Source organism: Callionymus lyra, chromosome 6 (genome assembly GCF_982586985.1).
Source record: "Callionymus lyra chromosome 6, fCalLyr1.hap1.1, whole genome shotgun sequence".
Taxonomy (NCBI): domain Eukaryota; kingdom Metazoa; phylum Chordata; class Actinopteri; order Syngnathiformes; family Callionymidae; genus Callionymus; species Callionymus lyra.
This window is the reverse complement of record NC_141823.1, coordinates 27,137,598-27,158,873: the sequence shown is the minus strand read 5'-3', so window position 1 is coordinate 27,158,873 and position 21,276 is coordinate 27,137,598. Positions and strand designations below refer to the sequence as shown.

The following is a 21,276-nucleotide window of genomic DNA, read 5'->3' as shown; positions in this document are numbered from 1 at the left end:
CAAAAGGTCACGTTGGGGTCGACTGCGGTGGGAAAGTTTGGAGCACATGTCCTCCTCTGAGGCCCGGGAGTCTGTCGTTTGGGCTTTGTGGTGGCAAAGACGCAGCAAGATTCCTCCTTCCGTGGAGGCGCATCTTGTTTCACATCTGTCTGATTTCCTCTACCTAAGAGCCCAGACAATCATTAAAAATTAACACGCTTCAACAACACGAGACGCAACAGGACATATTTCTTGTAACCTGGTCTAACAGGTTCTATAATAAATCTGTACGTAAAATTCACAACAGAAATAATTTCACAACTATATGAGCCACAAATAGTCATGATATTATTGTAAAGCAGTGGCTCTCGTGAGCGGAACCACCTCACCTGGATCTAACTGTCTAGCATCGTTCCAAATATAAAATCCACACTCTTTGAGAATATTGAGTGACCAGATGTCAAGCTCACGATGCAGTCGTCCAACAACACAACCATCAGCACAGATGACTGTACTGGAGCGTGGCGGGAATATAACTATCCGGCTATTCCCCTCGACATCATCAGCCATTATTGTCGGCCTGCGGGGAACTTTATTGCCGAAGCAAAATGACTTCAATATGATGTTCTCAGGTTGGAAAAGAGGGAATGGAGATTGGAGATGGTTGCCAATGACTAGGAACAAAATGTGTGTCAATTATTTAAAGACATGAAATATTTTACAATGCTTCCAGTATAAAAGTAAATTAACATGGTTAGAATTCAAGTATTTTTCTGTAGATTTCATGTAAAAAAAGAAGTGGATAAAAATGGGAGAAGCTTAAAAACAAACACAAAGAGAAGCATATGCATTAACATTTGCACGGGTGACAGTCTGGATAATACATCACATTACATAGTGAGACGTAATATTTAACAGATGTGAGTCAAACTTTCGGATAGCACACACAGTGTGGCAACAGAGTTAGCACTCTTCTCTCTAGGTGAGTTGTCCCTTGCAATAAATGGCAGCGGGGTTCCTTCAATCACATATTTTTGGCTTGGAGGGGATTAATACATGCATGAGTTGCTATTTCTGGTGGAGGCTGCACTGAATTAGGGTCGCCTGGTTGCGGCTGCCTGTTTTTTATAGTTTGTCTTTTCTGGTTGGTGGAACAGCAGCGTATACGTCTGTTGACGTTTATGCCTGCCCTGCTGTGGATTTGCATTTTCATGAATGGAGCTCAAGAGGGATTGGGAGGGTTAGATGCGAGACAGGGAGGGAAAGAAAGTATTTGAGGTAAGGATAGGAAGATAAAAATGGAGGAAAAAGCCAGTCGAACAGACGTTTGAAGCGCTTGAACAGTAAAAATAGAAAGGAGAGAAAGGTATTCTTGGAGACAAAAATGGAAGTATGACGTCAAATGCATATAAAAAAGCAGGAGCTGGCAGGTGAAAAGAAGTGGGTGATCATAAAAGCTGTGAAAAACATGTTTAATCTAAACTGACGACTTGTGACTGCAGTATCGATGTCATAGCTGATGACGGGAATCATATTTTTGTTAATCCATCCTATAATAATGAAAAAAAGAAAGAAAACAACTTAGATGGAGCTGGTCTGGATGTGCATGCCAACACTCCCAGCTGAGCGTGCTGCACGTGCATGCAGCGGTGGCTCCAAAATGGGATTGGATTTGACATGCACTCCAGTGGCGTGCACGTGCGAGTTGGGTGATACATTATTAAGGAAAGTGTACTAGTGTGATTTTAAAATAGCTGCCAATCCATGCTGAAAAAGTTTGGAGCATGTGTCACCGGTTTTCTGATGAGATTTTTGAACTATAAAACTGTTACTGTTCTGGAGGTTAGCACAGAAACCTCTTTTTTTTAGAGTTCCCATGATCCAGTTTTCGCAATTTCTTTTGCCCCCTAATACTTCTTAGTTTGTTGCCTCTTTTACCCGCCGTATTTTATAATAAAACTCAGCTATTTTTCATTTGAATCCCAAAAGTATATTATTCACAATCTCAGTTGTTATTTGTAACAATGATAGAAATATGAGATTTTCACTTTACGGAAGATAGTAATTTATTAATATTAAATACAGATCAGGGCAAGAAATACAAGGGATAATTTCAGGTACATGTTACAACACTATTTCAATCATAGTTTCCGTAACACAAGTAAAATAAAGATGTATGAGAGCATCGTGTTTGAATAAAAAGACATGACGTGGAGCTTGAACTAGAATGAAAGTATTTGTTGGCAGGATAAGTATCATTAGAAGTGACAATCCCATGTCGCTTTCATATTTTATTTCCACTCATGAAATGATGGCTGGGGAACTTCCCTTAGACGTCAAATTTCTGTGAACATTTCAACGACATTTGGACCACCTGTGTTGTCGTGCTCGCAGCCCATTTGAAACTTAACACCTCCGAAGATTACCTTTGAACGCTATAACGTAAGAGTTCGAGAATTCATTTCTTTGGATGAGTGGCTTCCTCTGAATAAGTCTTATATAAAAAACCCTAAAGGAAATAATGTTCTTTATACACACACTAAGGTAATATTTGAAACATCTGAAAACTGCAAGAGAACATTAAAGTCAAAGCGAGGCAACTGGTTGAAAAACACCTTTTTTTTCATAAATGTATTATAGCCCTTGTGTTATCTTAGCGTCAAGGTGACCCATAGCCCCGAAAACAAATGTGTATGTTGCATATGTATTTATGGAAGCCAGGGAGGCTGTTCAGCTTCACCCAGAGACAACACAAGGGATACCACAAACACCTTTGTTTCTAGGCCTTTGGGTCACCTTGACCCTGAGATAACTCAAGGGTTAAACAAATCATTTTCAGAGGTATTTAACCTCAAAGCACCTCTGCATTCCCATATTTCATATAATCTTCATCTTAAATTTGGCTTCTCTTTGTAGAAAACATATCCAGTATTGCAGCTTCACATATGTCCACTAAAGACATTTTGAACATACAGTGTTTAGTCATTTTGCCCTGATGACTGACAAAAATATTTTTTCCCACTGTTTTGTATGATTATAGAAAAAATTACAAGATCCAACCACAACCATGGCCTTGATTATTGGTATTATAAATTGAAATGTGTGGCAAAATTCAAATATAATTCTTGATATCAAATTGCAATTGCCTTGACACCATTTGTGAGCCATCATTACAATTGAATTCCACGATATTTAGTGCTTCTTCCTACGGTGTCAACTTTGGTCATACATTAAGTTCAATAGTTATTAGCTGCAAGAGACTCTTTTTTTAGTGCGTTATTATTAAACTGGCATCTTAAAAAAGTATGATGTTATCGGTGTGTTATGATCCGTGCTTCGTCTGCTGTGGTGAAAAGTAGGGGAGGGAACAAGGCCTCTGACGCAATGAAACTACAAGACAACAGCAGAGAGAACATTTGACCAGTGGGTGCGTCACAGTGCTAGGTCAGTTCTGGGAAGAGAGAATAAAGAAGAAAAAATATGGCTGGGGTTTTAGGTAACTGGCTGCAGCGTGAAGGATGAGTAAAGGATATTGATTTATTCTCTTCAGTGATCCGCAACTGAGCTAGAGAAATAAAATGGACACAGTTCTAATTACTGGGGGAACAGATGGAAAGAAAACAAAATCTGTCACATCACCAGCAGAGACACAGATTACCCTTGAAAACAAACAATTCTTTACTAGGAAATAAGTAATGGATGATGTTACTCAGTTTTTAAAGGGCATCTAATGTGAAAACCCAACTGACTCACTCAAATGTTTCAAATGTTAAATCTTCCTCTCCAAGATGCAGTAAGTCTCTCATCATGACTTATGATTTAAAGTTATTATTTTATAAAGTTCTCCCCCGTCTGAAATCTCGACAAACGAGAGGTTACAGGAGCAAAGTCTATTATGAGGAGGACGAGACTTTCGGGATTGATGACGTGTGGGGACAAACCTTAATGCATGACCAATCACAGCAGAGAGCGGGTGCGATTGTGGTAAACAAGATTTCATCTCCAGGAAAAGTTGTCAGTGGGTGGGGCTTAAGTACAATTTCTAATGTAAATATGTAAATGAAAAGAGAGTTTTATACGAACAGACACATACTGATGATACAATAGAGGTCGAAGATCTATTTAAGAAATACTTAAATCAACACATTAGTTATAAAGCTTTCGTTACCAAAGGTTCATTTACTTCAAAACCTCTTTTTTCTTCTCTGTGCAGTCGTTTAGATTTTTCAAAGTCATTTCCAGAATATCAATCCTTTCCTTCATTTGGTCAGCAGTTATTTAGCAGCTATTAGTTAGGACCCATCGTGTCACAACTCACATGCATATTCCACAAAAATACTCGGTTTAGGATAAGGATGTCTATAAAAGGTTTTTACTCAAAACTTAATTATTTGCTATACGATGTTTAATATGGTTAAACGATTAGGAATTTAGAAGGTTGGTTTCATCCGCTTTCAAACTTTTTCAATTTCAATCCCAATTTTTAGTCAGAGGTAATTTTGGTGATGATTTTCACTCTTGTATAGAATTCACAAACCTGACATTGCTGAGACGTTTGCATTGGTTCACAACCATTCATTCAAGGTGACAATGTCTTAACAAACCGTTTTTCACTGTGAAAGACTTTTCTCCACACAAGCCACTGTCGTCAATAATATGGCCATAGAACAGTCTCCAGTGTAAAACTTGACCTTTTCATCTTCACACTTAACCATTCTCACACAGACCTTGACCACCTGTAGCCTTGGTTATGTTTGTGTCTTACTTCACCTTTCATCTACACAAGTCAACATGTAGCATCTTTCGCACAAGAAGAGCGTTTCTGCTTCTTAGAAATGTTTTCAAATGTGACGTTTGGCACAGAAGCTTGCTTTCATTGTTGTTGATGTTTCCCAGTAGCCTGTAAAACGAAGGACACAAAAAATGTTTAAAAAAAAGAAAATCAAATTAAATTCTTCATTATCAAATGGATTATTCAAAGTCTTGGGGTTTAAAGAACATACAGTATTATGTTCTTTGCTAGCATGAGTGTATTGCACCTCAGATGGCTGACACGACAAAAAGGTCATTGCATCCCAGTGAGACTGATCTGGTAAGCCTAAACACTGACAAAATATATAATGTTAACTTAAAATGAACATTTCCGATGTAACTTATTAGTCGTATCATGTTGTCAAAGATTTCCAATGAAAATACAGATTGACGATGATGCTCACGGCTTGCCTTTAATATCCATAATTCTAGTCTTTCAGTGAAAGAGTTGCAATGAATGACTCAAAGACTACCAGGAATGACCGTAAAGAGCTAACACAACATAAAAAACAACAAATTCTGAGGAAGCTGATCTATTCATCAACACAAATCCCAACATACAGATATTATCTTTCAGACCCAAAAAAGATACCAAGAAGCCAGGCTAAAAGGAATGCAGGCATCCTGCCCAAAAAGGGTGAATGTGAGTAAAAACAAGATGAATGAAATCACAATATTGGACAATCACATGGAAGTTATGATATATTACATCAAATTGCAAACTATTTTTGACATAAATATTGGATATTCATTTTCTTCCCTCCTCACAGTAGCCCTGGCACGTTTCGTTCTCCTTCAGCCGTCTTTCCAGATCCAGCTGTTTCTTTCCTGATTCGGGTCCGACACGAGAAGGTTCGCAGCTGAGGCTCCAGCACCCTAGAGTGTAAAAAATGGCAAGGCTGGTTTCAAAAATGCATTGTCAGGAAAACGGCGATAAACAAACTGGGTAAAACTTTTGCCTTTTTACTAGTACAGCGGATGCCATCACCTTTTTAAAGTTTGTCTTTGGGTGCCAGGGTAAATCAGACATGCCAACCTTGCATATTATTGTGAAAGCGTCAACAAAACTTTTTTCACAAAAGGAGTAAACAGCTGAAATGTTAAGATATTTTAAAAGTTTTTTTTGCTTGTATATAAATCACCTTGTCTTAACAGTAGCTGTATTTTTTAATACACATTAACATCTGTTTTCTAATTAACTTAACCTGAAACATGATTTCATTACTTCATCAAAAGCCTTAAATAAGTCGAGGTACAATCTTAAATGGGTAAAAAACATGCCTGAGAAACTTCAGCTGCACTCCAAGGATTTAAGAGGAACTTAATTATAGGCCAATATTCCACATCCAAGAACCAACTTTAAATTATTGACGTGCCAAGATCACGTAGAGGTCACTAAATCAAGCACTTTATTTTCCATAAAGAGCTTATTTAATCATTTTCTCTTCTCATTTGTGAGCAATAATGTATTAATAAGTCAAACCAGATGAGTAATATGATTATTCCTGTATTGACACATGACATTTCTGACAAATTTATTAAAAGAAAAATCCAGTCGCTGACTGAACATCTATCCATCAATCCATTCATCGCTATATATAGCCACACAGCAGATTGGATACATGTGACACTGTCAGCATCTATTTGAGTTAAAGCCGAGGGACGGAGGGGAGAGAGAGCTTTGCAGGTAAATAAGACTAGAGAGCTGTCGCTGAAATGTGACTGCACTCCAGTGACGTCGCCGACGTCATGGCCCTGCTAGACTGCTGAATTTTTAATAGTATAAGGTGCATGCAGCTCTATTCAGAGCTCAGCGTTCGTCGTGAATTCTGATGCTTCTGAATGAAGTGTGTGGGAGCCAGACTCATTCAGCTTTTCTGAGTCCCCCCGCCCCCAAATTAAATATCCAGACTGATGACAGTTTACATTGAAATGAGACAGCCCGGCTGGTGAGGATCACAGCAGATTAATCCGTTGCTGAAATGCATTTACAGGAGCCGGAATTGATGGCACGTCAGGACAGGAGAAGTTGAAATGAAAATGCACAAATGATAGTATTATACATTTAAATTATAATCGGCAGCAGAAGATGACAAGTTATTAACAAAACCTTCAATCAAAGCCTCTTCTTTTTTAGCTTTAATGCTATAATAGATCCGCAGGAATACATTTTTATAGAGATATAAATACCATTTTAGGTGAATTAAATATACCATTAATACCAACATTAAAAATTTAGCAAAACGTTGTAACCACTTTTAAGGAAAAAAATAATAGCAACATATTGACGGTCCTTATTCAAGTAAATCATTGAAAAATATGATCAAAAATCATTTTGCACAATACAAAATGTTTACATTTTCTGTTTGTTTCTCATGGATTGTTGGTGTACTATTTTTTAGTTGACTTTTCTGAACATAAGGTGTTCAATTCAGTTCTTGATTAACACATGTTTTTAATATATAAAATTAATGTTGGCTGTAGTACATTTGCTTTGCTTACCTTGATTGTAAAGCACCTGACAATAAGGTACTGTTTCTTCCTTTTTTCTCATAGACCAAAAATGGACAAGAGCTTAGGCACCCGGAGCAGAGACCTTGTAGACTATCTCTATAAGAGGGTCAGACACAACTGTTCTTTTTACAGACTATGGTGCCTTGGAGTGCAGGGTGCTCTCCTGAGGACCTGTTGGGACTCTGTGGTGGAAGGAGCCATTATCTCTGGAGTGCTCTGGTACTACACAAGTATCGCTAAGTGACAGCAATAAGTTGAATCAGGGATTTTGCTCTACCATAATAAGAGATCTGAGACAAGAGGATATGTACTCCATGCTAAAGCCCCTTTAGTGACTTTCTGATAAATCAACATTATGCGACTTTAAGATTCCATTGGGTTCTATTTCTATGATACTTTATAGACATTTCTCACTGTGTTGTAAACCTTTTTTGACAGCATTGACAATTACATGGTTATAACTTATATTTAATAGATTTTAAAATGTGTTTTATTCAGCAAATACATTAATACATAGAAGAAAATGATGTTTGTTTGCAGTTATTATGTCCCAACAAATGCCTGGTTAAGTATTTATCAGTTGGCATCAGTGATGGCAAGAACCTCATGATGCGACACGCTTCACAATACTCGGGTCAGGGTGGTATCATGATACAGTAGGATATTAATAGTAGTAGCTATCTTTCCATCTCGCAGGATGATGGTAGCACTCTGTTTATGGCTTATCAGTCCAATCCTTGCATGGCGGTCCCGGCAAAAGTCGAATACGTTCTCAGGTGCAATTTCTCTATTTTTTATTTTTTTTCTCTTCATCTTAAGCTGCTTGCTGCAGTTTTCTTGACCCTTCGCCAGCACAACCATTCATTGCAGTCTGCTGCAACAACTTGTTCTCAACTGGCTGGGTTTATGTTAGTGCGCTTCATGTCACGTTTGCCAGCATTCCTGAAGCTTAGTGCTACTGGACGTTTTCCCACGGCTAATTTACAAAATAAAAAAAATGTCCTTTAGGATGTGCCAATCTTTGATTCTTGACACGTCTCAGCCAGTGCAGGCGTGGCTGGCAGAGGAGGACCTGTACAGTATACTCAGGGAGCCATGAGAGACCAAGGATGCGTCTCAAGCAGTGGAGGTGAAAACTTCGAAGGTGGTTTTCTTGTGTTGCATGAGTGGTCCAAGACTCACTGCTGTGCTGAGGACACCTGGACGATCCACTTTGAGTATTGAGTTTAGGGTTAAGCAGATGTTGATCCACTAGTTCAGTCATCACACCTGCAGCCCTGGCTATCCGTCCGCCGAATTCCTTATTAAGAGACACATTGTTGATGACAATCTAACCAAGGTAAGTAAAGTGTTCGGTCACTTCCAGCACTTCCTGACCAATAGTGTTGGTGGGTGGCTTGGGGAGGCCTTGCCCCTTGTTAACCATTTTTTGATACAAGCGTGTGCAAACTGGGTGATCATCTGTTGTAGCTCATGCTCTACATGCGACGTCAGTGCCGTGTCGTCAGTTAACAACAGGTCTCTGATCAGGACTGTTCGGACTTTGGTCTTGGTCTCAGTTGGGCCAGGTTGAACAGTTTCCTATCACTAGGAGTGTGCAGCAGGGAGAAGAAAATTTCGAAACAAGGCCGGTGCCAACATACATCCTTTTTTCACGCCACTCCCAATTGCAAAGGGCTTGGAGGTCTCCTCATCATGGATGACCACACCCTGCATGTGCTTCTGCAAGAAGATGACGATGCTAAGCAATTGTGGGGAACAACCAATCTTTTCAGTAGTTAAAACAGGCGTTGTATAACGGCCTCTGTTAGCACTATATTAGGATAAATTAAAATATTGAATATTATATTAAAATTAAAAACTGACCAAAAACTGTTTCCTTCAACTGAGAAAAATCTCTAAACTTGAAAATGTTGTCACAACATGATCTGGAGACGATAATCCATGCGTTTGTGTATTTCTCGTTTGGACTATTGTTGTGTTGTTCATTTTTGTGTCTGAACAATACAAAATACAAATTCAATACAAAACTCTGCAGCGAGAATTCTTACCTGTTCTAGTAGGAGAACTCACATTTCCCTGATCCTTAAAACTCTTCACTGGCTGCCAGTTTCTTTAAGGATCAACTTTAAAATTCTGGTTCTTACTTTCAGATCTATTCATGGTCAGGCTCCTCCTTACATCAGTGATCTGATCCAGCCTTACACCCCAGCTGGAGCTCTGAGGTCTGTGGATCAGAATCTACTGATGGTTCCTGAACACGCTTTCGGATCATAGGAGGGAAATCCTTCTAGGCTGTTGCTCCTAAGCTTTTGAACGATCTTCCTCTCTCTTTGCGCTTGATGGAGTCTAGTGACTCCTTCAAGAAACACATGATTTTTTTATTTGTGCAGGCTTTTTCCTAATTTTCTCGGACTCCTATGTTGTCTTGGCCTTTTAGAGCTTTTCAATTCGTATGTATTTTTAACCATGTATTGCTTTTCATTGTTCAAGCGCTTTATGACCCTGGTCTGGAAAAGCGCTTTACAAATAACTATTACTTACTTACTTGCTATTCAAAATGAAACACAAGGTATCCCTCAAAATTGTAAATGAACTATTTTATTTATTTCCTTCCACCAAAACGTGTATATTATGACTTTGTTTCTCAAAGAAAAGTGTCTGATGATTAAATATGAACAGCTGAGTAAGTGAAGGAAGGATCTTGGATTTGAAGGAAAGTGAACAATCATTGATGTTATATAGATCATCAAGAAATATATAACACTATATTTATACAATTTTAGATTACCCATGCTACTCTGACCTTCTTCTAACCTCTTTGGTTGAGGGACATTGAGAATTGGAAAAACAATATGGTCACAGTCTGCATCACCACTTTACAGTTGCTGCACCTGGTCAGCCAAAAGTGCATTAGATTAACTGCAGCTGCTTAGATGAGTCACGGTCTCACTGGCCGTGAAGTTGCAGAAAGTAAACTTAAAGGTATTGCCACTAAACAGTGTGAAACAACCACTGATGGATTTTACAGCAGTGTCATCATGTACTGGGAAAAAAAACTATAAATCTAATTCTAGAGTTAAACACTGTGATTAGGGCTCATGTTGAGAGGGTTCCAGAGAAAGTCATTAGATAAATGGTTAAGATAAAATTGCATGTGAGTGATTATCATCAAAATCCTTCTGATGATTTACCTGACTGCTGTGTTTACTTGGGACTATCCATGCCAAACGTTCAGGGCAGAAATCTTAAGAATGATGAGCTCAGTTCACTAATACAGCAGTTTAGAATCTTTAGATAAAATGTATGTATGCATTTCAGATAGATTAATGTCTTGCATGTCTCTGAAAATGTTTGTTTTGTTTTGGAGCAGCAGTTGTTATGTAAACATAATCGCTTACAGAAGTATTGGATTATAAATTCCAACATTTTTAAATAGGGCATGGATGGTTATTTAATTTCCCAAAGGGCCACATTAACACTGACATTTGTCCAGGTCTAACAAAATAAGGCTGCTGTAATCTGAAAACAAATAATGAAGGCAAAAATGATATGGTGAATAAAAGCACCTGATATACAGCATTTGCTGGAGAAGAGCTGGCATCTAATCTTGCTGTGAAGATAAACACATTTAATCTTGAAGGTTCTAACAATAAACAAGATTTTCACTGACAAAAACGATGAACAATAGAATGTCTGGAGAAAAAAAAAATTCTACAAGGCAATAAATGTAATCCTTGGAGGAGAGATTGTGTTCTATATTTCACAAAGAATGTCTTTGGATTGGTACGGATCTGTCCTCAAATATTACATGATAATACAATAGAAACAATTTAATGGTTCAATTTAAAACCTTACAGCATATTTTGCAATCTTTATTTCAAATAAATGATTGTTCTATCATCACTAAACATACTCAAACAGACAAAACAGGCTAACATAAAATGACTGCATCATCTATTTCGTTGTGCTTATTCCTGAATGTTAATCATCTGTCTGCAGACTAAGACTGTACAATCCACACAGATACAATTCCAAGAGTTACATCAAGCTGGAATTGAGCCTGAGACCTTCTTGCTGTGAGCCTGGAGCAACACCTTCTCTGTGCTGGCAACTGATATGAACCACTGCAACAACAGCTTAAATTTGCATGACATTGTACATTGTATTTGTTTTCTTAATCACCAAATAAAAAAGAACAGTGAATGCCCCCAAAAAACAGTAAATTAAGAACATTTTGGGTTGTTTTTTTCTACAAATGTAATTTAACACAGTCAGAGAGTTAAAATAGTCATTTAGTCTGATTCTGGTATAAATGTAATTTATTGTCAATTTCTTTTTATTCCGAGGATTAGCAATTAATTTCGTACATTTCCATTCTTTTAGTGTTAGTGTTTCCTCCTTGTTTCGTTTCTTGGTGAGCTTGCAAGCCAAATATTACATGTTTTTCACAAGGTTTGTGTCTTCCTTCAGTACAGTACTAGAAGAGAGATTAAAAAGATACATATGAAAAAGTATATAGAAAATGATAGCCCAGTACTTTAACTGTATGGATGGATGGATGCATGTTTTTCTTCCATCTGCACATCAGTTTAATGATTAAATGTTAATAAGAAAAACTTTTCGGCGTCATCCCTATTAAGTTTGTACAGTTTGAAATACAGTGTCACTATCAAGTTATTTTCATTTCAAGGGCAACAATAGTGTGACGTCTGTCTTGGTCTTGTAAACATTTGCTCTCATTGTTTTGGCTCTTTGTTCCTGAATTTCAGTATTAAAACGGATATAACTTAAAAAAAAAAAAATCTTATTGGATTTAACATAAATAAATAAAAAGTGTCATTAAAAATCAAAGGTACAGTGTTCAACATGTAGAAATAGTCCTGCATTGCATGGAAATCCACCAATGAATCTTCAACATTTTTTTCTTAGCGTGTAAAAATAACAAAACAGTGTTACCACTTAAATATATAGATAATTCAAAATGTCTATAATTGAATATGAAATCAAACTTAAAGTGCGTGAGACAGCAGGATATATATTAACTATTAAACAGTCGCTGTGCCTAATGAAATCAAAGGCCTCTCGTAATTTACATGATATCTAGATATAGATCTAGAATTGCAATTCACACACATTTAAAATGCAACAGATTCAGTGATGGACATTTTTTATTAAAATGGAAAATAATAAACACACTTGGAACAAAAATACTTATGTTTATGTCAGGATATGTTTAATATTTTCCAACTACAAGTATAGTTCAGTTGTGATCTAAGAGCTCAATGTAGGGTTAACAACTCGTCTTTTAACATTTTTAAGTGTGTCAGTAACGTTATTAAAGTCACCATGCTGATTGGTCGTTGGCGGAAATGACGTGGGTGGGCGGGGACTCATTCGAGCAGGACGGAGAGCGACTGCGACTGCGCGGTCCGCCAGTGAGATGTAAACACGTCCATACGGTACAAATGTTCGTCTTTCTGTGTCGGTTCAGTGTCAAGTGTTATTTTGGTGCGCGTCTGACAACCGTGCATGTTGGTACACGGGCTGCGCCAGCATTGACAGGTTATCATACTGTTCAGCAGTTGTTTAGAGTTATGCTGGGCTCTGCAACCTAGCTAGCTAAGTCAACATGCTAGTACCAGCTTTGTTGTGGTGTCACTTCAAAATGACGGGTAAACGATATAATTCACAGTAAAGTACGTGTTTTGCACAGTAGTGACATGCAAGGGAAGTGTAGACGACTGGGCTTGCTGTGTATGACATTGCCCTTGCTAGCTAGGAACTATTCCTGAATGCTCCACACTGAATGTATAACAAACTTAAACACAAGGTCCAAAAAACCCTTCACAGTGTACGAATTATACATTGATTAACTTCACAAAAATATAGAATTGCATCATTGTGTTGTTTGACAAAATCTAAAGAATGTTTTTTATCATAAATTAAGTCCCAATGTACTGTTTCACTGAATATTGTGGTTAACATGTGTTCTTTAGTTACCAGAAAAGATTTAGGAGATTGTAAATATAAAAATGTTTTTTAGTAAAGATCTATCTATCTATCTATCTATCTATCTATCTATCTATCTATCTATCTATCTATCTATCTATCTATCTATCTATCTATCTATCTATCTATCTATCTATCTATCTCTATTTATCTCTATTTATCTTATCTTATCTTATCTATCTTATCTATCTATAAGACATATACTAAATGTATAGTTATACCTTTGATATATTTTGCATACCTTTCCTGCTGCAATTTCAACCTCCTTACAAAAACTAGGTAAATGTTTCTTCCCTCACTACTTCTTACTGTTAGCAGTTAGCAGTGCTCAATTCAATTGAGCTGTTGGGAGGTGCTTAAATTACTCAGGTCTGCGTTCAACAACTGAAAGCTCATAATAAATCATCAAGCGGCAAGTGAGGTTACAAACACTGAGATGAAGTCATTTTTCACACATAATTAAATAATGTATAAACCACTCTCCACAGTTTTGCTATTAATTACTTAGTGGGTACTATTTAGCCACAATATTTTTTTTGGTTTTAAAAAAAAAATGAAGATGAATGTGGTCAGAAAAAAAAAAAATCAAGTTTGTTAACACATTTACCGTTACAATAATAGATATTACGTAAACATATAATAACTAATCACTTCATTTTTCTCTCACAGATCAATTAAAAAGCCACGATGTCCAAGGTTTCCTTTTGCTCAAACTGGATGTTACGAAAAACAAGTCCAGCTATTCAAAGCTTTTGGTCCTCATGGAAGTCGAGTCTGCACTCATCTGTAATTTGTGCATCTTCTGATGCGAGTCCCCGAAAGGAAACACCAGATCTTCCTTCGCTTTCAACTGAAAATCCTCCACATACACCAGTGATGCTTGACGAAGTTCTACATCACTTGGACATCAAGCCAGGTCAAGTAAGTACAATTAATTGTTTTAATATATACACTTGTGTTAAAAAAAATAGCAGTGCTGAGTTCAATTGTTTTTTATGTGAAAACATAATGGTGTTAAATAATAATAAGGTGGCCCTTATTTAAAGATCAAGGCAACTGACGCTGCGTAAGCTGACTGTGTACTCGTCCTTGGAAAACAGAGTGGTATGGGTAGTTCAAGAAACTGTACAGAAGAAGAGGATTCTTTGATTAAGAAGTTAATAAAAGACGGGAAAACCCATACAGAAGTGGAGAAAATGAAAGGCTGTTCAGCTAAAAATGATGTCAAAGGCTTTAAAATGGCAGACAAAACCAGAAAGTTGAGGAAGAAAAAGAAAACTGACTATTTGAATGGGTCGCAGAATAACCAAAATGGCAAAGGCTCGGCCAATGATCAGCTCCAGAAAGATCTAGAAGATCTAAGATGGACTGTGAGAACTGTAATTTTAATTTGCCAAAAAACACGTTGACTGGCCTTAAAGGAATGGTGTAATATTTTGTGGACTGGTGAGAGAAAGATTGTTTTTTTGGGTTCCAAGAGCCACAGTCAGAAAAACAAGAAATTCAGAAGAATTGTGGAACGTAGAAAAATTGTCCTAGACATTAATACCTGTTGACCAGTGTCAGAATTTGGTCGACTACATGTAACACAGATGTGAAGCAGTTATCAGAAACATTTCTTAGTTCATAGAGTAAATTTTGGAGTGTGTAAAGAAAGATGTCAACAGTGCTATTTTTTAACATTGCTATTTCTTGACCCTTTGTATAATATGATCAAATTCAACTACTTTTTCCAATTGTATTGCTTTGAAAATAAGTTTGCAGTGTCCCCAATACATTTCTATTCATTACATACAATTTATTTGAGTTATTTTGAGGTTTACTCACCCTTTTAAACACACTGATATTATTATGAACATAACTGTCTATTATGATACATACTTTTATTTAAAAACATTTTTACCCTTCTTTTTTTAAATATACTGTATAAATCACAGGAGAATATCTTTAAGTTAATGTATATTCATCCAGGACAGATGGCTATGAGTCAAATGCCTTCTGGTGTCGAAGGCAGCTGAAGCAAGGAAAGCAACCCCCCCCTGAACGTGACTGTACTAGATATAATACATGGTCAAGGCAGTAGAGGGCCACAGTTCAATAACTTAGTCAGGAGTTGTGCCACTGTAATGTTTTTGGCAGGACTCTGAGTGCTGCGTCGCTCCTGCCTGAACTTTAGCACCTCTAAACTCCTCCGCTGTCCGCCCATTTACCAACTGTCCCCAGACAGCTTGCCTATCAGATGCTATTAGGACCGCTTGAAACATTTTGTATTCAAACAATGCATGCTGTGGACCTCACTTATTTGCCTTTCGAAGATAATCGTCTGTCTAGTCTTGATAGAATAGATATCAATCGTGATGAAATCATATTTAGTCTTGTCTGTAGTACAACTTACATTGTACTACAGACAAGTCCTGTATTCAGGAGCAGCTCATTTGTTTTCACATTCAAGAAGATGTCCCTGAGCAAGACACTTTACCCTGATTGCTCCTGATGGTAGACTTGGCGTAGGTGTGCAGCCTACTCCCATCAGTATGTGTGAATGGCTGTCAAAAGCACTACCGAATTTCCCCTCGCGGGACTAATAAGGGATTCTAAAAAAAAAAAAAAAATTGGTTCTTGATGTAGATTAGTGTTCAATAATTGAAATTGTCCATAATTGGGGAGGAACCCTTTCAGATGGTGTAAGAGTGGAAAATTGAATTTAATGATTTTATCTAATTAATGTTATCTATGTGACATAAATATATGAATACATATCATTTTTTTTAGCAATGTTGTGAAACCTCAACTATTGTAGTGTAAGCCATGAGTAGGAGTTGCTTTATTAATAGATGTGTCAGCAACCTTGTTGTTAAAGGTCAATTTCCTTAGAAACAGCTGCACTTTGTCATCTCGCTTGTTTTCATTGTTTTGATTGGAGAACGATCCCTGCGACAGGCCGGCGACCTATTCAGGGTGTCCCCCACCTCTCACCCCAAGCAGCTGGGGTAAAAAGAATGAACGATTGGAGTATGACCGTTTTTTGTCGATTAATGGCAAATGAAATCTATATTGCAAGATGTTGTTCTGGGTGGCACAAACAGCGTACCAATATTGATCGCTTTGAATCTGATTCGAGAATGTGTACATTGATGAAAAAGAAGTCATGCAGGCATAAACAGTTCAGAATCATTATATTGTAGCTTGCATGTAACACATTCCCCTCATTACAGATTTGAAGAATGATAACATTGAATGGTGAAGTAAAAAATGAGGGTTTGATGTTTTCCATAATTTTCTAAAATGTAATTGTTTTTATTTTCAATATTATTAAATATTATATTAAATATTATGTGTATGTACAATAATTATAATTGTCTAAAAACATTATACTAAAATTTTAAAATAAAAACTGCATATTAAACTTCACAATTATATATAAGATAATATAGAATCGCTCAGTAGGAATGCTTTAACTGCAATTTGATGCCTGTCCATTATTTGTCATTAGATTAAAGGGTAACTAAAAGGAGGTCAGACACATTCTATTTTCATGAAGTGTATATGAATAAAGACCCCAATTTTCACCTGAGCTCGAATAAACATTCTGTGGACACTGATGTACAAACATTGACGGGGAAAATCTCATAATTGCAGTGGTGTTTAACTTACTCTTCAAATGCCTCGTTGTTTTTGGAGATAGGAACCAGGTACACCACTAATTTTATAAATAAAAAACTTCTCATATTCATATGACTGGACACAAGACCTGAATCTAGGAATGTTTTGAAAACCCAGGGAGGACAAACGGGTTGCAAGAGGGAGTTACCCACAAATCCTTTTACCAGTAGAGAGCAGGCGTCTTCTTGGTACTGATCCATTCATAGAAAGATTCTAAGAAATAATATAAGATGTGTTGTCAAAATCATGGAATCACCAATCTTTTGGCCTTTTTTTTTATCTTTTCATTTTTTAAATGATTTAGTCTCCTGCTTAATTCAGTTGATGGTAGGACACAAGAAGAGACACAATGTTCTAAAGATAGACAACCAGGAAATGAATCCAGTATTGAAATGAGAATCGAGTAATCCTTTTAAGCCGGGATGCAGCCAGCAACTCTATGGACTAAATGTACCAGACTTGTATGTACAGGGCCACAGGGTTTATATACTCAAGTCTTTTTAAATCAGTATTGCTTACTACAGCTGAATTTTTTGGGCCGTCAAGTGTGGAGAGTGGATTTCTCCCATTAAAGTTTCTGGGATAAACCAATACAAGCTCCTTGTTTTGTAATAATATTTTCTGTTTGATTTGCCATCCTTAAATTTCCTGTGATATCAGTTTTTCAGTATACTGTATATTCATTGAAGAGATTTTATATTGAATAATAAATAAAGAAAACGGCAACAAAAAAACAACAGCTTTTATTTTCTGTGATTTCTGATTATTAGGCTAAAGTTATTTAAGAGAAATACAAGCAAATGAATGTACATGCTAAACAAGATGTTTTAATTTAAGTTAAGTTTTGTAGGCCACAGTTCTTAAAAGTATGACTTTTTGTGGATAAAAACCTTAAGTTTCAATTTACTTATTTGCAAATTCCAGTACTGATATATATGTCTTCAATATTGATTGTCATTCACGCACACTCATGATTGTAGAAAAACATTAATCTGAATTACTTTTATTCTGCTGAAAATTCTTTTTTTTTGCTTCTGTAAATGTATATCTGGTGAAAAGTAAAGTTTGTCTCTTCCTTTTAGTATCATTGTCAGTAACAATTTTCCGCTTCTGAAGCCTTTTTCTCATTACTCTCTTTTTTTAGTCACACTGAGTAGTGAAAGAGGACGCTGGTAAATAATTGATCCTTGTAATTAAACACTCCAGCCAGGGATGCTAGGGCTGATGGACGGCCAGATATTAGGCCCTTGTCTCGTAAGGTTGCAAGTTTAGTCGAAGGTTATCATTGGTCAGAAGAGTCCTTCTACCTCCGTCTCATTACTTTCATGAGTAGAACATTTCATAGTGGAGCGGTTGGAGGTGGTGTGCTGTGAAGACAGCCCGGGACTTCATTAGACAAATGGGTCACTTCAGTCTACAGTGCTTTAAACTGTCCAGCCTCGACTGAACAGACAGTCCCTCTGAATTTTGAGCAAATCCAACCTGTGGGTTCTTCCTTAAATTTGACCTTAAACAAGGCTTTCATAAGTTTATAAGAAGGTCACTGCACATGATAAGTGCTTCATAACACAAAGTCTTTACACTGATGTTGTTCGGTGACTCTACTTAAAACCTTAATGGGGTCACCCCAGAGCTGCAGCAAAAGGAGGTGAGAAGGGGGTGATGCCCGCCACAGTCCAATACAGGGCGCGCTCAGACAACCACTCACACCTTTGGGAACATTTAGAGTCTTTAATTAATCTCTTTGTTGACTCTGGGAGGAAACCTATTCAAAGAGATACAGGTTTATCTGTAACATCGTCCTAAATCACCATCATTTATGATGAGGAAAAAATTGCAAGAGGAATAATAACAAAAATGGCACAAATGCGTTAGAAGCCTGGCTAAGAAATTAATTATTCTAAATAATGTATAATAATTACTTTGATTGGTTTAAGTCACTAAGGGAAACAAATAAACACCTTAGCAAACATATAGTTTCATGGGTATTCTTGTTGTAATTATAAAATGTAAATTCCTTTCGGTTGGGATTTTTTAGGATGATAGGAACTACAGATTATTCAGAATTTTAGAGTTAAATATTGGGAAAAATATACACTTAGGCCTACACTTTGTTCACCAACAAATCATCATTTTCTATAATCCCTTTCGCTAGTAATGTCATCTCAATCTATCGACCATCTAAAACTATTATTCTCTAAGTGAAGTAATGTACTCTCATAATTCACCTCATTTAAAATATTAAAATAAATGTAAACATGGTCGTCAAGTTCGAGAGGAATCAGACAAACTTCTCCCAGTTATCCACACAACAGACAAGAGTCTCTCTACTCGGGGGCACCGCCACTGCAACACCAATTACTATGAGTCATATCTGCATACAGTTTTAATAACAATCATTTAACTTTCATGATTCTATATGCAAACACATTCAATATTGCTAGGCTTTACATAAATAACTGGCACATATCCCCACTCGTGCATTGATGTTATTACAGCAGATATTATAGCAATACTTGCACTGTTTCCTGATGTGTACGTGTGGGTATGCTAATCAGATAGATGCCCTGTGGATAGCTGGATTCAGATGACTCATTCCTGCAACACATCTTCAATTGGTGTTTATGCAAAGTCCAACTGCATTATCTCAATGATCTTCCTTGTACCTATACTCAAGATTAATTAACAACCAAACCTCTATCACACTCCACTGTTATTCTTTTGGTGTCATGTCAGATTTGCAGATCCTGATTTGATGTCCATCTTCAATGGAAGAAAAATGCATTTTTAACTGATCATTATTTTTTATAAACCACAGTGCAGCAAAAAAAAAGTTGGTTTAGAAATGAGTTTTGTAAATAAACACAGGTTTGTATATTATATTAAGTGCATATAAACAAAAAGGTTATTTAATTAGATTTTATTTACATTTAAAGGGTCATTTGACTGTGAGCCAACCCAAGTTAAGATCACCTGATATTAATTATTCAGAAGAAGAGTATTCTCTCTACAGCTCTGCAATTTTACCAAGGGAGTAAGGGTACACTGAGGGAAGCTTCTATTTTGCCGATGATAAACATGTATGTCCACACAAAGACAAATAGCTAGCACCCTAGCAATGACCTAATTCTGTTTCGAACACTGACTCAAAGCTGTTCCCTTACATTTCAAATGTTTTTTTTTATAACAGTCCTGATGAATAAAGCTTATTTAACCCAATATAGCACTTTTTACGCAATATTATTTCCCTACATTCATTTTATAAGGAATGTATTTACTTTTCCTTTCGTATCTGCAGTAGAATTGTATGCATTCCTCCCATTCTGTTAAACATAATGGGAATTACAGTGTTGAGGTGGTGCAGGCAGTGTCCCTGATTGTGGCAAATAGGTTTTTAAAGTTATTCAAGAAAAACATTTTATGTCCTTGAGTGAGGAAATTGGTCTCTAGAGGTAAAAGTCTGTCGTAAGTTGTCGATTTTCTCTCATATAACTTTGGTTATAAGTTGTAAATATATACATCTCTCTATATAATATATACTTCACGAGCCAAAAGTTTTAAACCATTTGTTTGACTCAATTCTGCCACGACTTAACCTCGAGTAACATCGAGTTTCATCTCTTTTGTGCCAAGTTGAGCCAATGAGCCTGTTTTAATGGCTGCTAGACAAGACAAAGACAGTAGGCATGATCAATGTGTCACATGGCTTGGAAATGCATTTGTACATGGGTCCATCAAAATCCTTGAGCCAGAATTTGATGGTATGTACTTGTCGATGAATATTTTATGGATACAATGCACCAATTCTTCCTATGTCATCATCTTACTGCACTCTCAAATACATCTCTTCCTCAGCATTTTGGAAATATCCTATTACTTGTTGTGCATTCACCATCAGAAAATATGACCAGTTACATTTTCGTGGGACTCGTTGTGTTCTCTTTTTGTGCCTAAAAAACTAAATAAATAATGTTTGACGATGAAAGACCATAGTATTCTCTACAAAAGTTTGCTTTTTTTTTTAAGATACTGAACAGCAGATTTGAAACTTAGAGTAAAACATTTTAAACAATAGCTGTGACCTGTTGCTTGCTTTTAAGAGTCCAAAGATGGTGCCGGAAGTGTGACCTTAGCCTCTCTTATACGACCTCATCTTAATTTCGGCAACAACTGTGCTTTACTGTCTCTTGGTTGGGATTTTCACAATCACAAATCAGATGTGGCAGTCTGAGACTTGATACTGTGTATTAAGTTGTGTATTGATCCAAATGTGCTTTTAATCCAAGAATGTGAGGC

At 36.8% G+C, this 21,276-nt stretch overlaps 1 protein-coding gene across 1 annotated transcript in view; it reads left to right on the top strand.

Moving 5' to 3' along the window:
• The first annotated feature begins 12,709 nt into the window (after positions 1-12,709).
• The window catches only part of mettl15 (methyltransferase 15, mitochondrial 12S rRNA N4-cytidine), a 32,048-nt gene continuing 23,481 nt past the window's right edge, over positions 12,710-21,276 (top strand). Inside the window, exons 1-2 of the mRNA XM_087794537.1 lie at positions 12,710-12,767; positions 13,987-14,238. Coding sequence (XP_087650663.1) covers positions 14,005-14,238 — 234 coding nt within the window. The 5' untranslated portion in view covers positions 12,710-12,767; positions 13,987-14,004. The remainder of the gene's footprint in view (positions 12,768-13,986; positions 14,239-21,276) is intronic.